Source organism: Nomascus leucogenys, chromosome 1a, assembly GCF_006542625.1.
Source record: "Nomascus leucogenys isolate Asia chromosome 1a, Asia_NLE_v1, whole genome shotgun sequence".
In the NCBI taxonomy this organism is placed as follows: domain Eukaryota; kingdom Metazoa; phylum Chordata; class Mammalia; order Primates; family Hylobatidae; genus Nomascus; species Nomascus leucogenys.
The window spans coordinates 47,465,869-47,485,724 of record NC_044381.1 but is presented as its reverse complement, the minus strand read 5'-3'; the positions used below and the strand labels follow the sequence as shown (position 1 = coordinate 47,485,724).

At 42.3% G+C, this 19,856-nt stretch overlaps 1 protein-coding gene across 1 annotated transcript; it reads right to left on the bottom strand.

Annotated features, from left to right (window-relative positions):
- Positions 1-2,650: 2,650 nt before the first annotated feature.
- ISCA1 (iron-sulfur cluster assembly 1) lies at positions 2,651-18,869 on the bottom strand. Its single transcript, XM_003279027.2, has 4 exons — positions 18,491-18,869; positions 10,423-10,476; positions 8,269-8,374; positions 2,651-4,296 (listed from the first exon to the last, which is right to left on the bottom strand). The coding sequence occupies exons 1-4, from the start codon at positions 18,710-18,712 to the stop codon at positions 4,148-4,150; spliced, it is 531 nt and encodes a 176-aa protein (XP_003279075.1). The 5' UTR covers positions 18,713-18,869; the 3' UTR covers positions 2,651-4,147.
- Between the last annotated feature and the right edge of the window lie 987 nt (positions 18,870-19,856).

The window sequence follows — 19,856 nt, the reverse complement described above, 5'->3', positions numbered from 1 at the left end:
CCAGGAGACTGAGTTCCTACTGGGGAATGAGCTTTTCAAAACAGCTCCTCGATTAAGGCAGGTTTGTCTATAGTTAATCAGCTACTAAGAGAATGAAATTTCTCTGAATGGTTATATTTGAAATTAATTTATGGTTCTTTTCAAAGAAGTTACTGTGGTCATTTATTTGAAGGAAATACAGCAAATTTCCCCCAGATTTGAGTATGGGACAATAACTCCCTAATTGTGTTGAAACTCTTTCCCTAAGCTCTTGCTTTGATTGATAATCCATTAGCATATTATCCCTTTTTGCACAAGAAAATGGCTAAAAGGGACAAGAACTACAAAGTATGAAACGTCTACCCTTAGCAGGATGCCATTTATGTGTAGTTAGCTCATCACATCCCCCCAAATTCTGAGATTGTTCTACAGAAGGTTACATGGATACAAAATGACAGGACCCATGTTTCAAATCCAGGCATATCTCACCCCAAACCTACACCTTTCCAGGCCAGCCTCCCAGCCTGCACTGAGCTCAGGTGAGCTGTATTTGGGTTTATTCTGGGTCGATGCTGTGTCTGGCCCATGTCACGTCTGCTCTAAGGCTCAAATGAGACACTGATGTTGCTTACAGCTCAGCTTAACACAGGCTTTTCCATTTCCTGATTTCTCAGGTATCAAAACATGACAAGAAAGGCCATTTTTTTTTGAGGTATTTCCTGCTGAGTGAAACCTAGGAAATACTGGAAATCTTAGGGACATCTGATCTTGTAGGGATTGTTCCCAACCCTTTCCTGTTTGAGAAAAAAAAATCATTCTGGTGGGTCCTGCAACAATGAAGCACAGCAGGCCTCTGTCCTGATGGCCTGATTCATTCAATTTAGCATCCTGATGTGGAAGAGTGGGCTTATAACTGATCATGAAAAGCCTGAGATCTGCTGCTATGCGACAGATCTGCTGGCCTACACATCACCCAGGGGCACTACCAAATCGCCTAACACAACGACCAGTGTTTGTGAGTAGAATGTGGACGAATGTGGTGCAACAGACAGAACCTTCCTGGTGAGGGCTAAGGCTTGCATGACATGGTATGACATGGCCGTAGGATGGAGCCATTTTGCAAAAATAATTCTGACCTGCCCGATGCTAAATGAACATTAAAGCAATTGTGTTCCTGTCTCCAAGAACCTTTCAATACTGTACAAGAGACAAGAACTGAAACCAATGAACAGTACAAGTACTGCCTGTACAAATAGAAATGAGTCCCGAAACACTGGCTGATGAGGTTGGGCTACAGATAGAGTACCATCCTTTCTGCCTCCTAAGCCTTCCTCTCACGGGTCCCTGCTCAGGTCCTATTATAGCGGGCTTTGCAATAGCTTCTTCCTGTCCTCATCAGCCAGCCTAGTCCAGGCCACGGAAGCACTTCCAAATGCAATTTTCTAATGAGTGCCCCTAAATACTTTCAGTGGCCCCAAGGCCTACAGAACTTGCAGAAAGCCCAAACGCCCCAGGCGTCTACCTTGCCCTCCAGCCTTACTGCTCTTTTCCGGGCCTCATTCTCCTGAGTGCTTAGCTTCACTCTGTGTTTTTATTATTACTTTTTATTATACTTTTAAGTTCTAGGGTATATGTGCACAACGTGCAGGTTTGTTACATATGTATACATGTGCCGTGCTGGTGTGCTGCACCCATTAACTTGTCAGTTACATTAGGTATTTCTCCTAATGCTATCCCCCGCGCAGCCCCCCACCCCACGACGGGCCCTGGTGTGTGATGTTCCCTGCCCTGTGTCCAAGTGTTCTTATTGTTCAATTCCCACCTATGAGTGAGAACATGCCCTCTGTGTTTTTTCAACCCTCTTTAGTACTATTCACTGTCTTCCCTCTTCCCCAAATCTCTTTCAACTAGGCGCAGGGGTCATAACCTGTAGGCTACCTTTTTAGAAGCGCACTCCATTGGTTCTATCAGAACACACAGTATGGCCTAACAGCTAAGAGCACAGCATCTGGAGCCATAAGACACAGGGTACGATCCTGACTCGGCCACCTTAGCTATTTTATTTAAGCTGTGTTTTGGTTTATCTATGAAAAAGACAGTAGTCAGACCTGCGTTCTCGATCGCTGAGATGATGATGTTTATTAGAACACTTCCTGGCATGCAGTGAGCATGCAATCACCACCAGCTGCTCACAACACTTACCATGGCGATCGATGCTCTTCGTTGGTGTCTCATTGCTGACTTGAAGCTCTCTGAGGTTGGGACTGTCTTTGATGACCTGTGAAAGCTCAGGGCTAGTGGAAAGTCAGTGCTCACTACTGTGCCTGAGTGAACAGTTGAGAACCTTCTTGGAGGAGGTTCACATAAAAGCTTAGATGACAGATAAGATAATGCTCTCATCCTGAGGACATGAGGAAGCTGCTTGGGGGGTGGATGACCTCATGGGGAACAAGGAGGAAAACGAGGCTAGCAAAGCCAGGGAGATGAAAGCCACCTGAGATGGTCTCTCCAGGGCTGTGTGGAGAATCAGCAGCTAGGACTCTGGATGAAACAGTGTCAGGTAGAGAAGACGCCTGGTGACAGGCAGCCCAGGCAAAAAGGACAGTCATTTTTTTTTATTGGCTTTCGCAGCTGCTGTCCCAAACCCTCTCCCCTCAATAAGAAAAGGCACTTTTATGATCACAAAGAGGCCAAATTTTTTTAATTGACAACTCAATCTCTACATACATACAGTACTGCACGAATTATAAGTGGATCAACAATTATATTATTGATACAAACTCATGAGCATTTACATAAAACTACCGCTCTAGGTTTTGGTGTGTTTTGTGCCAGCTACTTTAGTGAATAAACGAAACATAAAGGAACTCAGCTACTTGAATTCATGAGAATCAGCTTTCAAAAAAAGCATATATATCATCTCATACTTATGTCAAACCCAGGAAAATCAGTAACTAAGTGACAAAAGGAACACTTTTAAAGAAAAGTTGGTGATAAATATGTTAGGCTAAAATACTAAGAACTTTAGCAACTGGACCGAGGAACCAGAAAGTGTATGCACACTGGGAATTTTCACAAAAGATCCCTACATTCTCCTGTACAGTGAGGACCACATTCCAAAAGCATAATTCTGGGTTGCTACAATGTCGTCTCTGCTACAAACCATTGTTTCAAAGGTGAAAGAAACAAGATGGTAATTCACATAAAAAGGTTTTAAAATTCTTCCCACTCAAAATAAGATAAAAATAATATAATCTCTATCAAATTATAAAGAAATTCTATCAAAATGTTGACCACATAAAGAAGTCAGACCATTTGCCTTCGCTGACTGCCTCAGAGGGCAGAGCATGTGTCACCTACAAGGAAGGGGAGAGGAGGGTAGAGTCCCTACTCTCCCCCACCCTGTGCAGTCAGGGTGGAGAGGAACCCTTTGGCTTCCCTGGGGTTTTGCTTCCTCACACAGAGAATTGAGGGAGGTGGGCTAGATGGCTTTAAGAGACTCCTCAACTAAAGGAATCAAAGTCAGCTTGAGATCTCATCTCTGAACAGACATATAGGGTGGCAAAAGAAATGGATTAAAAAAAGGTGGATGACATCTTTCTCACCTTTTGATACCATCACTCAGAAGTAATCTGTACTATAGTTGATGAAAATCTTTGCCTGGTACTATTAAAGGGTATGCAATGAGGCAGCTGACAATGAAATTTTTCATAAAAATGCATAAAAAGGCTATGTTAAGTTTGGGTGGAAAAAACAATGCACCACCATATTACTACCAGCAGTCAGGATGTCCTGTCTTGGATTTTAGGAGTCGCCGATCTGGTTGGAAGAAATGCTGAGGGATGTTCAAGCCATTCAATAGCGATCTAAGGAGTGCACACAGTTCAGGAAATGGATAAACAGGTGCCCAGGAAGGCAACTTTAATGAAACTGGTTCTAAAACAAAGGATGCAAGAGACCTAAATGATCCAAAGAGAGTGATGGCTTCTCATTTTCTGTCCCCTATAGAGAATATAAATATCATTTCTTCTGGAATCCAACACACTGGCTTCATTTTCAAGATGTATCACTTTATTTTCCAGCACGTGACAGTCACATGATTTCTGCAGTGAGCCCCAAAGCTTCTACGAGCTTTCCTGGAACCTACGGCCAGAAGAGTCCTGAGATTTCAAATATTAAAGCTTTCTCCACAGCCACAAGTCCCTTTGATGTTTGGGTTATTGAACACAAACTCACTGGATAATTTGTCTTCAACATAGTCCATTTCTGTTCCTAAAAGTGTTAGCTGTGCCTTCTTTTCGATGAATACTCTGACTCCTTGGAGAAAAGAAAACATGTGTCATAGAAAGCCTTATGGAACTTGCTGATTCAAAGCACAAGTGAACTTGAAATAGTGACTATCAACGAAAGTCAAACAGGAAGCCTTGAACATTTTATATTATTTCCTTAAGGAATTAAGCATTCAGTTTCCTGTCTACCCCTTCTTCCCCACACACGAATTTACGTCACAAACAATCACATTAGGGGCGAATTTTATACAAGTAAATTCCATGACAATTTTATGCAAAATTAGAATTTACCTTTCACTATACTTCATTCATTTTTCCAGTTTGCAACGTGAAGAAAATGTATATTCTCGATGAGTTTTATGAAATGAAAAATAATTTATGAAAATTCTGCAATACACTAGATACATGGATTCAAGCTTAAAGATATACAAAGGACTGTGATCCAATGGGGCTATTTTAATAACATCAATCAGTACAACAATAGTCTTTTCTGGTTACGCGACGGAAAACAGGTACTATTCCCTAGTAATTACACAGGTAGAGGTCAACATCTTTGTAAATACAATCTTTTTTTTTTTTTTTTGACAGAGTCTCGCTCTGTCACCCCGGCTGGAGTGCAGTGGCATGATCATGGCTCACCACAAGCTCCGCCTCCCAGGCTCAAGTGATCCTCCCACAGGATTACAGGCACACACCAACAGGACCAACTAATTTTTTTAGAGTCAGGGTTTCACCACGTGGCCCAAGCTGGTCTTGCATTCCTGGGCTCAAGTGATCCTCCCACCTCGGCCTCCCAAAGTGCTGGGATTACAGGTGTGAGCCACAGTGCCCAGCCAACAAATACAATCAATTTAAGAAAGCTTTCTAGTCTGGGAAACAGGGCAAAACCCTGGCTCCACTAAAAATACAAAAATTAGCCGGGCACGGTGGTGGGCGCCTGTAGTCCCAGCTACTCGGGAGGCTGAGGTGGGAGGATTGCTTGAGCCCGGGAGGCAGAGGCTACCGTGAGCCATGATTGTGCCACTGCACTCCAGCCTGGGTAAGACAGCAAGACTCTGTCTCAACAAACAAACAAACAACAAAAGAACAAAAAAACTTTCTTCTTTATAAGAAATTGAGCCATTAGCTAAATATAAACAATATATAATTAAGTCACCTCTTCTTTAAGATGAAAATCTTAAGGTTTATAATGTGCTATAATTTTAAAAATAATATATTTTTAAAAGGTCTTTATTGATTAGTAACTTTAGTTTAATAAGAAAGCACACTTAGGAATCTAGGCCTCATTCTCCCATGTAGGTAAGAACTGCAAGCTAAGTGCATACTTCCAATGACAAGATAAATTATTTTAGATAGGTTTTAACAGATTATAGGGTGGAAGAAGGGGGCAGCAGCAAATATAATTAATTTTAATTATAAATTAAATTTAATGATAATAAATAGCTTTTAATAAAAATTGGAAATACAGGATTCCTCAAAAACATGAGTTGATAATACAGCTCCACTAAAAATACAAAAATGAACCAGGCATGGTGGTGGGCGCCTATAATCCCAGCTACTTGGGAGGCTGAGGTGGGAGGATTGCTTGAACCCGGGAAATGGAGGTTGCAGCAAGCCGAGATCACACCACTGCACTCCAGCCTGGGCGAGAGAGCGAGACTCTGTCTCAAATTAAAAAAAAAAAAAAGAGGATTATAATGGAGCTGAAAATTCCTATTGCCTAGCAATGCTGTAGCCACCATAATATCACGAGACAACCCATTACTCAGCTGTTTGTGGTGATGCTGGTGTAAACAAACCTGTACTGCCAGTGGTATAACAGTCTAAGCATGTTCAATTATGTACACTACATAATACTTGATAATGATAATAAATGGTTATGTTACTGCTTTATGTATTCACTATACTTTTTATTGTTATTTTAGAGTGTACTTCTACTTATAAAAAACAGCCGTGAAACAGCCTGAGGCAGGTTCTTCAGGAGGTATCCAGAAGAAGGCATCATTATCACAGAAGATGACAACTCCATGAGTGTTACTGCCCCTGACAGCCTTCCAATGGGACTAAAGGAGGGGGTGGAAGACAGGGATATTGATGACCCTGACCCTGTGGAGGCCTAAGCTAATACGTGTGTTTGTATCTTAGTTTTTAATTAAAATGTTTATAAAGAAAAAAAAAAAAGAAAAAAAATTAAAAATAGAGAAAAGCTTATAGAATAAGAACATAAAAAAAAGTTTGTACATTTGTACAATGTGTGTTTCAAGCTAATGTTATTACAAAAGAGTAAAAAAAAAAACCCAAAGCTTACAAAGTAAAAAAGTTTCAGTAAACTAAGGTTAATTTATTACTGAAGACTAAGTGTACAAGGTTTATAAGGTCTATAGTACCACAGAGTAACGTCCTAGGCTTTCACATTCACTCATCACTCCCTACTCACTCACTGACTCACATGGACAACTTCCAGTCCTGCAAGCTCCATACATGGTAAGTGCCACAAACAGGTGTACCATGTTTTATTTTCTTCTCCTTCTTCCTTTTTTTTTTTTTTTTAAAGAGATGGAGGTCTCGCTATGTTGCCCAGGCTTAAGGGCAGTGGCTATTCACAGGTAAGAACACAGTGCACTACGATGTCTTTTTTTTTTTTTTTTTTGAGACAGAGTCTCACTTTTTCACCCAGGCTGGAGTGCAATGGCATGGTCTCGGCTCACTGCAACCTCCGCCTCCTGGGGTTCAAGCGATTCTCCTGCCTCAGCCTCCCAGTAGCTGGGACTACAGGCATGTGCCACCACACCCAGTTAATTTTTTGTATTTTTAGTAGAGATGGGGTTTCACCATGTTGGCCAGGCTGGTCGTGAACTCCTGACCTCATGATCCGCCCAGCTCGGCCTCCCAAAGTGCTGGGATTACAGGGGTGAGCCACCATGCCCGGCCAGTGCACTACAATCTTGAACTCCCACACTCAAGGAATCCTCCTGCCTCAGTCTCCTGAGTAGCTGGGACAACAGGCTTGTGTTAACACACCCGACTACATTTGATATTTTACAATGAAATTTCACTATGCTTTTTCTTTGTTTAGGTACGTTTACATAAATACTTACCATTGTGTTAGAACTGTGCACAGTATTCAGCACAGTCACATGCAGTACAGGTCTATAGCCTAGGAGCAATAGGTTATATCATCTAGCTGAGGCATATGGTAGGCTCTACCATCTAGGTTTGTGTAAGTACACCCCAGGATATTTGTCTAATGTCACATTTCTCAGACCATCTAGGTTTGTGTTAAGTACACCCCAGGATATTTGTCTAATGTCACATTTCTCAGACCATCTAGGTTTGTGTACGTACACCCCAGGATATTTGTCTAACGTCACATTTCTCAGAATGTATCTGCAATGTTAAGTGATGTATGACTGTATCTGCATTATACTTACTGCTTGAGCATCCCAAATCCAAAAAGCTCCAATGAGCATTTCCTCTGAGTGTCATGCTGGCACCCACTTTTAAAGTTTTGAATTTGGGAGCATTTCAGATTTCAGATTTTTGGATTGGAATGCTCAGCTTGTACTTATTTGACACAGATATAAAACTGCTGCTTACACAAGAACTGTTGGTTAACTGTGAGGTTTAAGGCTGGTTCACTTTTTGGACACAATGATGATCTTTCATAGTTAAAACAAGCTTATATAATAATTTATCAATTAGTTACTAAGAGCAGTCTCTGGAAAGAATTTTACTAGGTCACTTATTATGACCTTAAACTATTTAACCCCTCTGTGCCTCAGTCTCTTCATCAGAAAAACAGGGATAATATGGTACCACCCACATTCAGCGTTGTGTATAAATCAGTTAATACATGAAATTCCATCAAACAATGCCTACACACACAGTGAGCATTATTTACATAATTCCTGCTACTATCCTTATTTTTTACTTTGTGCTGTGCAAGGCTAATAATTTTAGGCAAAACAACGTGCCCAAAAAATATTTGTTAAAAACTCACCATCTTGAATAACTTCTTCATCAGAATCTCCTTTTGTCTTTGTATATTCTAGAGTATAAGAAAGGCCATTACAACCCCTGGTTCGGACACCAACTTTTACACCTACCTGAAAAAGAAGTGAAAATATAAACTTGGTTTTAAAGTAGTACAGATTAAACAATTATACTAATAAAGTGACAGTAGCCTCCTCGTACCAAAATGGACTTTCTCTTATTTTTTGTAGGACAGGGTCTCACTATATAGCCCAGACTGGTCTCGAACTCGTGGACTCAAATAACGCTTCCACCTCAGCCTCTCAAGGCATTGGGATTACAAGGCAGGAGTCACCCCGTCCAGCCTGGGACTTTATTTAAAATGTTTTTGCTCTACCTTGTTCTGTGAGATATCTTCCGAATGTTTCCTAATGGTTTAGGATTCACCAGGGTTCATAGTCCATCACCTGGCAATTCTATCTCTACATGGGATCTGAATTCTAGTGCAGACTTGTGTACAGTCTTGAATACCAGAAAGCAAAAGACTGCAGTCCATACTGACCAAACAGCACTTTAAAAATATCAATGTTTACATTAATGCAATTTTCAAACAATATCTACCTAAGTTTTCTGTCTTAGAGCTGAGCTGATTTTTCATTTAAATACAGTCATCCCTTAGTATGCATGGGAAATTGGTTCCAGGACTACCTGAGTATACAAAAATCTGCAGATACTCAAGTCCCTTATGCAAATGGCACTGTATTTGTATATAACCTATATATATCTTCCCCTGTACTTTAAATAACTTCTGGAGGACTTGAATACCTGTAACAATGTAATGCTACATAAATAGTTGTTATACTGTATTGTTTAGAGAATAAAAGTCTGTACATGTTTAGTACAGATACAACCTTCTATTTTTTTCCCAAATATTTCTGACCTGTGGTTGATTGAATCCACATATGCGGAACCCACAGATACGGAGAGGTGACTGTATACAGCAAAAGTATTCTAAGTACTATTTCACCAGCAGTTCCTGATTCTGCAAAGCTAAATTCTTGTTTCATTAGGCCAATTTGTAGTCTAGTCATTGGTCTATCCAAATTGAATCAGAACACTGATATCCTTTGAAATTTAATAATTTTAAAAGGTAGGTTTGAGAACTTCCATTACATTGTAATGTAGGTTAACAACAGAAACCAGAAATCACTCCACCGTCTAATTATTAAATATTGCAATCCATTACTTGAAATGATTTACGGCATTCCACTGGCAACTAACAATGTATAATTAAGATGATACACACACCCCTAACTCAACAATTCTGTATCTAGGAATGGATCCTATGTAGGTGGACTAAGCCATGCTTACAGATCTAGAACAATGAGCCTGGCACACTGCAGCCACTAAATAGTTGCTGAATGGTGTTTGCGGCAGCACTGAATGAAAACGACCCTTTAATATGGGGACTGGTTAAAGAACTCAAACTTGTTCAATGGAATATACTCTACATAAAGCCAAGAAAGGGAGGCAGATCATTACATAATGACATGGAAAGATCTTCAAGCTACATTATTAAGGGTAAAAAGCAAAGTGTAACAAAAACGTTCATGGTAGGAAGAGATATACACAGGAATAACAAGCCCAGTCTAGGCCAGTGGTTGCCCTCAGGGAGACATTTTTGGTTGTGACAACCAAAGCTTTGTAGAATCAGGAACTGCTGGTGAAATAGTACTCACCATACTTTATAAAGTCACCTCTCCGTATTGGTGGGTTCCACATATGTGGATTCTTTGGTTGAGGCAAAGAAGGGGTACTACTGGTATCTAGTGGACAGAGGCCAGAGATGCTGTCAAACATTCTATAATCTGCCCTAAAGTGTCAACTGTGAGGAGGCTGAGAAAATCAGGTCTAGCCGCTTCAAATGTATACATTATCCCTGGAAGGACACCAAAGAGATTGCTTCTTGGAAGGAAGAATGACGACGAAGAGTCAGGTTGAAAGAATGACTTCCTTTTAGTTAAATACCCTTGTGTATTATTTGAGTTTTTTTAAAATCCTGAGTATATTTTACCTTTTAAATAAAAACCCCTAAATGAAATAATACTATATATCATGGGATAAATTCATTCTGAAAATACAGCTTCAGTTTTTTACTGAATAATTAACTGGTTTTACTTACATGCTCAGGCTTATCTTTAAGAAGTTGTTTTATCTTGTTTACTGCTGAAGGTGTCTGAAAAAAGAAAATGTTTTTAGCTACAAAACTTGTTATTCAAAGCCTCATATTTATCAGTCCTCGTAAGTCTGTCTTTAGCAAATTCATGTGACAAATTTATGTTCCACTCTTGCCAGGGTACCTTATGGACTTTATATAGAAACACATAAACTATACCTAATTCAAAATATCCTCTTTATTTGAAAAAAATATCTGCTAGCAACATCCTTTTAATCTTGCTCCTCAGTCCAGGTTGGTTCCCTGTCCTTCTCTCTATGGTGCTATTCACTCACATCACAAATGCTATTTTTCTGGGCAGCATCTATTTTGTGCACCAACTCTACGCCCAGCAACCAGCATGTTGCCTACGACAAAGAGCCAATGAAGGAATCAAGTATCTCACTGGGAAGGCCAACCTTCAGGTGTTTTTCCTGTTGATTATTAATCCTACTGCTTTTTTTTCTTACAATCCATTTCTAATCCATCAAAATGCACAGCTTGAGGAAACAGTGTTACCAGCATAAAATAACCCAGGGTGTGCCTCTTGCATCAGTCCCACCAAATGCTCACACAGATTTTCTTCAACGTCGATTAAACCAACATCTCAGGAGATCTAGATGAACAAAACTAAGCTAGTCAATGACAGAAATAAGAATAAGGAGGAGCTGTTTCCCAGGAGAAAGGCTGTTTTAACATACCTCAGTGGTCCTCAAAATGAGAAAAACATCACAGTTTGTGTGAAATCGGTTGGTGTTACCAACCCCACTTCTTTGGGAAGGAGGCTGTTCCCTGACATTCCTGGCCCACTTCCTAGCTGTGCCTCCAGGGCAGTCACCCTAAGTAGCTTCTCTGACTTCTATTCCCTTACTGGTAAACAGGGATAATAGTTCCTCCTCCTCATGGTTCTTGTGAGGATTAAATATTTAAACTCATGGAAAGCATTCAGGACAGTGCCAGGCACAAAAAAGCCAAGTATTATTATGATTATGAGAGTACATCATAATGAAGACATTACGTGCATCCTTCCTACTTTATCAGCTCCTCTAGCTGGCAGTGCTCTGCAGGCCCTCCAGTTCTTTGTACTGACATTTTACTGTACAGTAAAGTCTTTGAGACTGCTTGTGAAGTCTCAAAGTCTGGATATTACGGACCTAAGACTTGGTAGTAAATTGAGGCCAGGACTGACACCTGGAAGAGCCAGCCCAATGGATGGCCCTAGGGTGTGCTCTCCTGCTCTGTCGGGGTTGGGGCTCAGCTAGATGAGCATGTTTAAACACAGTACAGACCCAGTTTAGAAGGGCATGAAGGCAATTTAGAATGTGAAGACCAACATGTCTTAAAAATTTTAAATAGAAAACAATGCACTGCACTTAAAAACGTTAATGTTGTTTAGTAAAACTTTCAATTCAGTTATTAATATATAGTATCTGTGTATATACATTTCTTATTGTATGTCACTGTAAAAAAACAAACTACTGCCAGTAGGTGGGCCTCTAAAGGCCTTTTCCCATGGTTCTATCAGAAAAGGAGGCACGCAGTCCTCCAACGCAGGGAGTAGCACACGGGGCGGAGGGAGAAAACAGGGAAGAGCAGGATTATGGTTTTGTTTTTTTGTTTTTTGAGTCACAGAATACCAACTTTAAATAGTTACAGAAATAGTCATTATTTTTTAAAGTGCTCATTACCCTTGTAAAGCAGTGGTCCCAAATGTTTTCGGCATCAAGGACTGGTTTCAAGACAATTTTTCCATGGATAAGGGGAATGGTTTCTGGATGATTCAAGTGCATTACATTTATTGTGCACTTTATTTCTATTATTACATTGTAATATATAATGAAATAATTATATAACTCATCAAAAGGTACAATCAGTGGGAGCCCTGAGCTTGTTTTTCTGCAACTAGATGGTCTCATCTAGGGGTGATGGGAGACAGTGACAGATCATCAGGCATCATTCTCATAAGGAGTGCACAAACTAGCCCCTCACACCTGCAGTTCAGACTAGGGTTTGTGCTCCTATGAGAATCTAATGCCGCTAATGATCTGACAGGAGGTGGAGCTCGCTTAGGTGGTAATGCTTGGCTTGCCTGCTGCTCTCACCTCCTGCTGTGAGGCCCTGTTCCTAACAGGCCATGGACCAGTACCAGTCTGTAGTGCAGGGACTGGGGACCCCTGTTCTAAGTGATTGTCAATAAAAGCTAGCTTTCTTATCAACCACATGTAAATTTTCACCATATTTTCCTATGCGCATGCTGAAGAAATTAATCACTTACTGTCAAATAAAAATAGCTTTCTGTAAGTTTATTTTAAAAAGGCATAGCCTGGCTGGGCCTGGTGGCTCATGCCTATATTCCCAACACTTTGGGAGGCCGAGGTGGAAGGATCACTTGAGGTCAGGAGTTTCAGAACAGCCTGGCCAACATGGTGAAACCCCGTCTCTATTAAAAATACAAAAATTAGCTGAGGATGGTGGCATGTGCCTGTAGGCTGAGGCACGAGAATCGCTTGAACCCGGGAGGTGGAGGTTGCAGTAAGCCGAGATCATGCCACTGCACTCCAGCCTGGGAAACAGAGTGAGACTCTGTCTCAAAAAAAAAAAAAAAAAAAAAAGGCATAGCCATGGGAAAATATCTGCTGGAACTAAAAATCTGAAACATGGTCTTGGTTTAATGTGAGTAGATCAAAGGCCCAGATGGGCACACCACTGTATGATCTAAACAAAACAAATGTGTCTGTCACACTACTCCGTTTACCAGCCCCAAATATGTAATTTTTTTTTTTATCTCCAAGTGGTTTTCTAAATTATCTAATTTGGTTTTACAAAGTCATCTATTTTCTTATTTTCTCAACTTTTAGCAGGAAACACTTAAATACAGTAAATGAAAGCAATTCGTGGGGATTAGTCTACTTATCAAAAAGTTGCTGATGTTCACATCTCATACTGAAGGGCTCTTTAAGGGAAAAGTAACATTCAACAGGAACCTGTGTGCCTGGGAAGCTGCTGTTACAGGAACTAAACATATGTCTTAATTTTCCTGTGTCAGGCCAAAACCAAACCTACTCCATTGGGAGGGTGTTACTAATGATGGACAACCCAGGTCAGTACTCAACCAAGGGAAAAGGTTCTTAGGACTTTCAAAGTGACTGATCTGATTTTCAGAACAAGGGAGAGTGGTTAAACAGGAAAGAGTTGGGACTTAAAAAAAATTGAGCTATAAAAAGTACTTTTTGTGTCTCAGTACCAGGGAGAGGCTAAGAATGCTGCTACCCTGCTTTAAGTCTACATACTCTGGCAACTTTGTGCTTAGGTAAAATTCATGTGAGAAACAGCATAAAATCTTCAACTACACAGCATGCTGCACGGCCTAGCAGCCTGCCAGTACTAGTGCACTTCCCAGAACAACTAAGAAACACGTAATTCTCAAGAAATGTATGCACTATTAATGACTATAGCTTACCTGAGATTTGGCCCATGTTTTAAAATTTAAGAGCTTCCTGAAGCCCACTAAAATATGATGGTTTTTACTCACATGCAAAGCACAGAATATGACTTTTAAAGTGAGAGGTTATCTTTGAGGTAAGATATTTTGGCCTAATTGAAAAATATATATATTTCCAAGATGTTTCTGTTATTAAAATTAAGGGAAAAGGCACTGTAGATGAATGTTTTATCACTACTTCCTAGCAACACACTTTCTAATCCTTGTAGGAGAAACTTTTCATTCTTAATCCTGTATTTCTTTAAGTAACTCCCCAGGCAATTTTCATTTTTTGCTGTTTAAGAAAATTAAATTAAATTAAAAGCTAAAGTTAACTCTGTGATTATGCATACTAAACATGTGCCAACAACTACAACTTAATTTCATTACAAACGTGGCATTTTAATGTCAACATATCAATTTTCTGGGGGAACAAAAGATGGTAAATAAATAGAGCCAGTGAACAAGTACAGTGTATTTTATTAAACTCATTCTTTAACAGCCATGACTGGCATTAGAGTGTTGTTTCTCTTTTGTCTTTTCTTATTTGTGTATATGTGTATACACACACCCAAAATACATATAATATACAAATATTATATATATATATTTGTAGGCCAGGTGTGGTGGCTCATGCCTGTAATGCCAGCACTTTGGGAGGCCAAGGTGGGAGGATGGCTTGAGGCCAGGAGTTTGAGACCAGCCTGGGAAACAGAGCAAGACCCTGTCTCTAAAACAAATTAAAAAAAAAAATTAGCAGGCATGGTGACATGTGCCTGTAGTCCCAGTTACTTGGGAGGCTGAGGTGAAAGGATTGCTTGAGCCCAGGAGTTTGAGGCTGCAGTGAACCATGATCATGCCACTGCATGTGAGCCTGGGTGACAGAGGAAGATCCTGTCTCTAAAAAGAAAAATGTTTGTAATCATGGCATATATACATAATTTTGCAGCCTCCATTTAAACAATTTAACAAATTTTTTTTTGATACATGGTAATAAACATATATTCACCATTTACTGAGCACCTTCTAAGTGTTTAATGGTTTAAACGTATCTTTTTATTCCTGCCATTGTGATTTAGGTATTAAAGATTAAATAATTTACACAGCATAAATCAAAGAATGAAGATTTGTAACTCTAAAACTTAAAAAAACCCATAATTTACAATGACTACATCCTTCACCAACAGGATCTACTCTCATGTACTTAACCATTCTTTCACTGTTAGACTGCTAGGCCACTTCCAGTGCTTCTTGTGTAGTATTTCCTAAACTGCCTTCATATAGAAATCTTAGTGCTTGGTCACTGTTCAAAAGGACTTCTGGTTCTAGTCCAATGAACTAACACACAGTTCCTTACTGAGCATTAAGCATTTCCTAGCTTCTCAACTGGACTCCAATAGAAAGTTAAGCCCTAAGGCACCTTCTATACACAATGAATTCATCAAGAATGATAGTGGCTGTGCATCATCATTCTCTCATAGAACTTGGTTGAGTTTTAATGCACAGCTGTGATCCACCCCAATCCTACAAATTAGAGTTGCTCTGACTTGTACAATGATGGAAATAAATCTGTCTGCAAGCAGGGCAGCATTTACTCTTCAGATTCTTTAATCACATCTGGCTCCTCCAAGTTCAATTCCACTTGTCAATTTCTAGATATGTAGGGAAATAGGGAAGATGTAGATAATCTGATAATGACAGCACTGAACTGTGTTATATTACCAATTACTTTTCCTAGCCTTTTGCTGACATCTGGTAGACTCCACAGATACAGCACTTTTCAAATGTTGCAACATGTCAAATTCCTAACATCAAAATTTATATATCCAGGTAACATTTATCCCTTCCAATCAGTTTTACTGAATTAGGTATACTTGTGTTTGCTCTTATCTGTCTCTACTTACTAGACCCAAGTAACATTTACCTCCTCCGATCAGTTTACTGAATTACGTATACTTTTGTTTGCTCTCTTATCTCTCTCCATTCATTAGGCCTTTGACTGCATCACTACTTTTGCACTTGACGATACATGCTGATGTTAAACTAAGCACAAAGAGCAATACATGCCATAGCGTCCTGACTAGGGCACGAATGCTGGAACTAAAATGACCGCAAGCCCACCAATACAGGCTGTGTGGAAAACAGCACTGATGTGCCTTCTCTCTGGTACAGCTTCTGAGAAGCTTCTAAAGTCAGCCATACTTTAAGTAGGACAACAGAGTTCAGGCAGTAGACTCCTGCAAGTTAATCAGAACAGGTGAGTCAGGCAACATGGAGACCTTGAGAACTGCTATGATATCACATACTGAGGCAGAGAGGAGCAAGTGTGGAGAGAGACCAAGCCTGAGAATGTGCAGTGCTATTACTCCTAGTAAGAGGTGGCAAAGGCTTGGCCTGCGACTGTGCCCTGTAGGCTGGGAACTGTATAACTCATTCATCTGTCCTGAAACACAGCAGACCTTGATAAATGTCTGCTGAATGACTAGGAATGGAGAGGAAGGGACTGACATAGAAATTCTGAAGGAAGGGCAAGACACGGTGGCTCATGCCTGTGATCCCAGCACTCTGGGAGGCTGAGACGGGTGGATCACGAGGTCAGGAGTCCAAGACCAGCCTGGTCAAGATGGTGAAACCCCATCTCTACTAAAATACAAAAATAAATAAATAAATAAGCCGGGCATGGTGGCGGGCGTCTGTAACCCCAGCTACTTGGGAGGCTGAGGCAGAGTTCCTTGAACTCAGTAGGCGGAGGCTGCAGTGAGCTGAGATCACGCCACTGCACTCTAGCCTGGGCAACCCAGCGAAACTCTGTCTCAAAAAAAAAAAAAAAAGAAATTCTGAAGGAAGAGGTAACATGTCAAATGGTGATGGAGAAAGACATCAGGGACCAGGCATGGTGGCTCACACCTGTAATCCCTGCACACTGGGAGCCTGAGGCAGTGGAATGCTTGAGCCCAGGAGTTCGAGACCAGCCTGGGCAACCCAGGGAGCCCCTAGGTTGCATGATGGTGCACACTGGTGGTCCCAGCGACTTGGGAGCCTGAGGTGGGAGGACCGCTTGGGCCCAGGAGGTTGAGGCTGCAGTGTGCCATGATTGCACCACTGAACTACAGCCTGGGAGATAGAGTGAGACCCTGTCTCCAAAACAAAAAAAAAAACAAAAACAAAAACAAAAACAAAAAAAACCAGTTAACAGGGTTGCTAAAAGGCAAAAACTGTTTCTGAACCTTCTGGCTCTTCCTGGATCTACCATTACCAGTGGAAGAATTCTGAATAATTCTTACTGAGATTGAAAGACACACAAAGAATGAGTTGTGCCCTCTAGTTCTTAAAACCTTGTTTAATTCTACATCCCATGGTGTATGAAAATAAGCTTGCTCCTACAGAAAAGAGGTAATATAGAATGATACATAATCAGTACACTAGTAGTACCATATATAATCAGGGTAATATCAAAGGCCTAAAAAATTGATTATAAAAATAAATTCTCTCACCTGATCACAATTTTCTTCTACTTTGCTACAAACTTATTATCTGGTAATAGGCCCTTTTGGCATTAGATGCAACAGAATCCATGAGTCAATTTAAATCGTTTTCTTTTTTCCAGTCTCTAAGCGAATGGTTGCATAAAGTCGTCTCCTTAACTAAAAGGGGAGTGTATGTAGGAACGTGATCATAAGTTTTTCTTTTGGGGTGAAAATATTTTGGAACTAGATAGAGGTGATGGTTGCACGACACTGAATGTCTTAAATGGCACTGAATTGTACCCTTTAAAAGGACTAATTTTTATGTTATGTGGATTTTCCTTCCACTAAAAAACTGCACGGTGCGGCTATAACACTGAGCTCAGTGAATTCTCTAAGTAATCTGGTGCCCTCTGAGTGTTTGACCTTTCACCCAGAAAACGCTGTAAACTCACTCCGGGAAATCATCTTTTGTCCTAAAAGCCTAGGCTTGCTGGAGGCACAGAGGGAGTTTCAAAGGCCTCAATCACCCAGGACACCGGGAAGTAACGCTTTGCGCGCTGCGGCCGTGACCTCGGCAGGAGCCGGGGGCTTTGTTGTCGCTGTGCTCGCCCTCTGCGAACGCTTTAGCCCTGACACAGCGGTCCTTCGGAAAGCCTCTTCCCTCCCCACCCCACGCACCTCCAGGCTAGGACTCCGGGCCACCACCGGGAACCCCCGGCACCGGGCACGTTCAGCTTCTGCTTAACCGGAGCGGCCGAACAGCGCAGGCCGGCGGGAGCGTGGAGGCGAACGGTCCCCGTGGACGCCCACCCCCGGGATCCCCTCCGGCCCGCACGCGGTTGCCGCGCGGCCTGACGGGAAACGTAGTTTCCGGGGGCCAGGGAGCAGCCCCGCCCGGGACTTGTTTATCGTTGCAAAGAGGGGCCGGAGGGGAAGGAGGCGGCGAGGATGTGCGGCGGCTCCGACCGGCGCCGAGGTCTGACGTGTCCGCGTCCCTGCGGCCCCACACCCGGCCGCCGTGACCTCCCCTTGCATGGGGCGGACACGGGCAATGTCACGGGCCCCGCCGCGCGCCGCAAGCACTCACCAGGGTGAGGGCTGCCCGGGTGGGCTGCAGCTTCCTCTTGCTCACAGCCCGGACAGTTGCCCGGACTAAGGAAGCCGACATCTTCGCCGTCCCGGCGCCCCGGTGCCTCGGGCCGGAGGTCGGCCGCCTCAGCCTCTCTCCATGGACACGGCGGGCGCATTGACGCCACAAGCTTCGGCGCACACTGCCCTCAGGCCTAGCCCCGCCCCCCGCCGCCACCATTGGGTGGGTTGCGTGAGTGACGAGCCGGGGGCGGGGCAAGCCGCTCGGGGCGGGGTTTTGTCGCTCAACGCCGGGGGGCTACCAGCTGGGTTGCGCGCGGTCTCCGGCAGTGGGGTTACCACGCTGCGGGGCGCAGGGCTCGGGAGGAATGTCTTCACCGCCGAGGACGGAGTCGGCGTGACGTCGGGGAGCGGGTGGGAGGGGGCGAGGAATGACCTCAGACCTGCTGACTCCGGATGCGCGTAGCTTCACCATCTGCCCGCTGGGCAAGGTGCAGCGTCACCCCCTGCTTTAATACTCACGGTGACAAACACCATCATAGGCGGTCACACTTAAGGACTCATAAGTCAACCCTGCACTGGGAGCTTATGCTCTCAAATGCAGAGTGATTGTTCCGATGCCCAGACGTCTACATCCATTTTCATTCTTTTGTGGTCCCGCTAGGCTGTTCTTAAGAGCGTGGCGTTACCGCAGAGTTGTATAATCTCCACCCTCCATCCTTCTCCCCACCGTGCTGTACTGCTGGGAATGCTGAAGGGTGGTGACTAGTGCAGTTTTCATTCTGGTGCTGAACTAGGAACCAACCCTACTTGAAAATGTGACTAGGCAGCAGTGTGAATAGTCACATTTATAGCGAGCAACAATTACTCGATTTAACACGTGTTGTCAGACCTTGTCCTGGCTGCTCAGGGGCTTAATTCTGCCTTTTGATGCAGTATTCCTGAGCACCAGACACTGTGCACAGGCGCGGTACCCAGGCATACACAGGAAGCCAGGTAAAGAGGGGCCAGGGAAGAATGAGATCCTGGCAGGACAGGGTAAGCAGATGAAAAGAGGAGGACATCAAGACAGGTGGCATTTGTCATTGAAGTGCTAGAAGTGAAGGAAAAAGGGCAGGAGGGGTCTATGAAGCAGTCCTGGGGAGGACAGATTTGCAGTGTTTGAATGTGGAAAGAACTAATCAGTGAAACATTTTTTAAAGCCAAGTTTATCTTTGATCTCCTGCAGGTTCTGAAAGGATAGTTCAAAATTCCATCAAGTAGTTCTGACTTCCTGCTACAGAAATGCAATCGCATTGACAATAAGAGGACGCTTTTTTTTTTTTTTTTCTTTTCCTAAGCCTTATCTGCACATAAAGAAACTG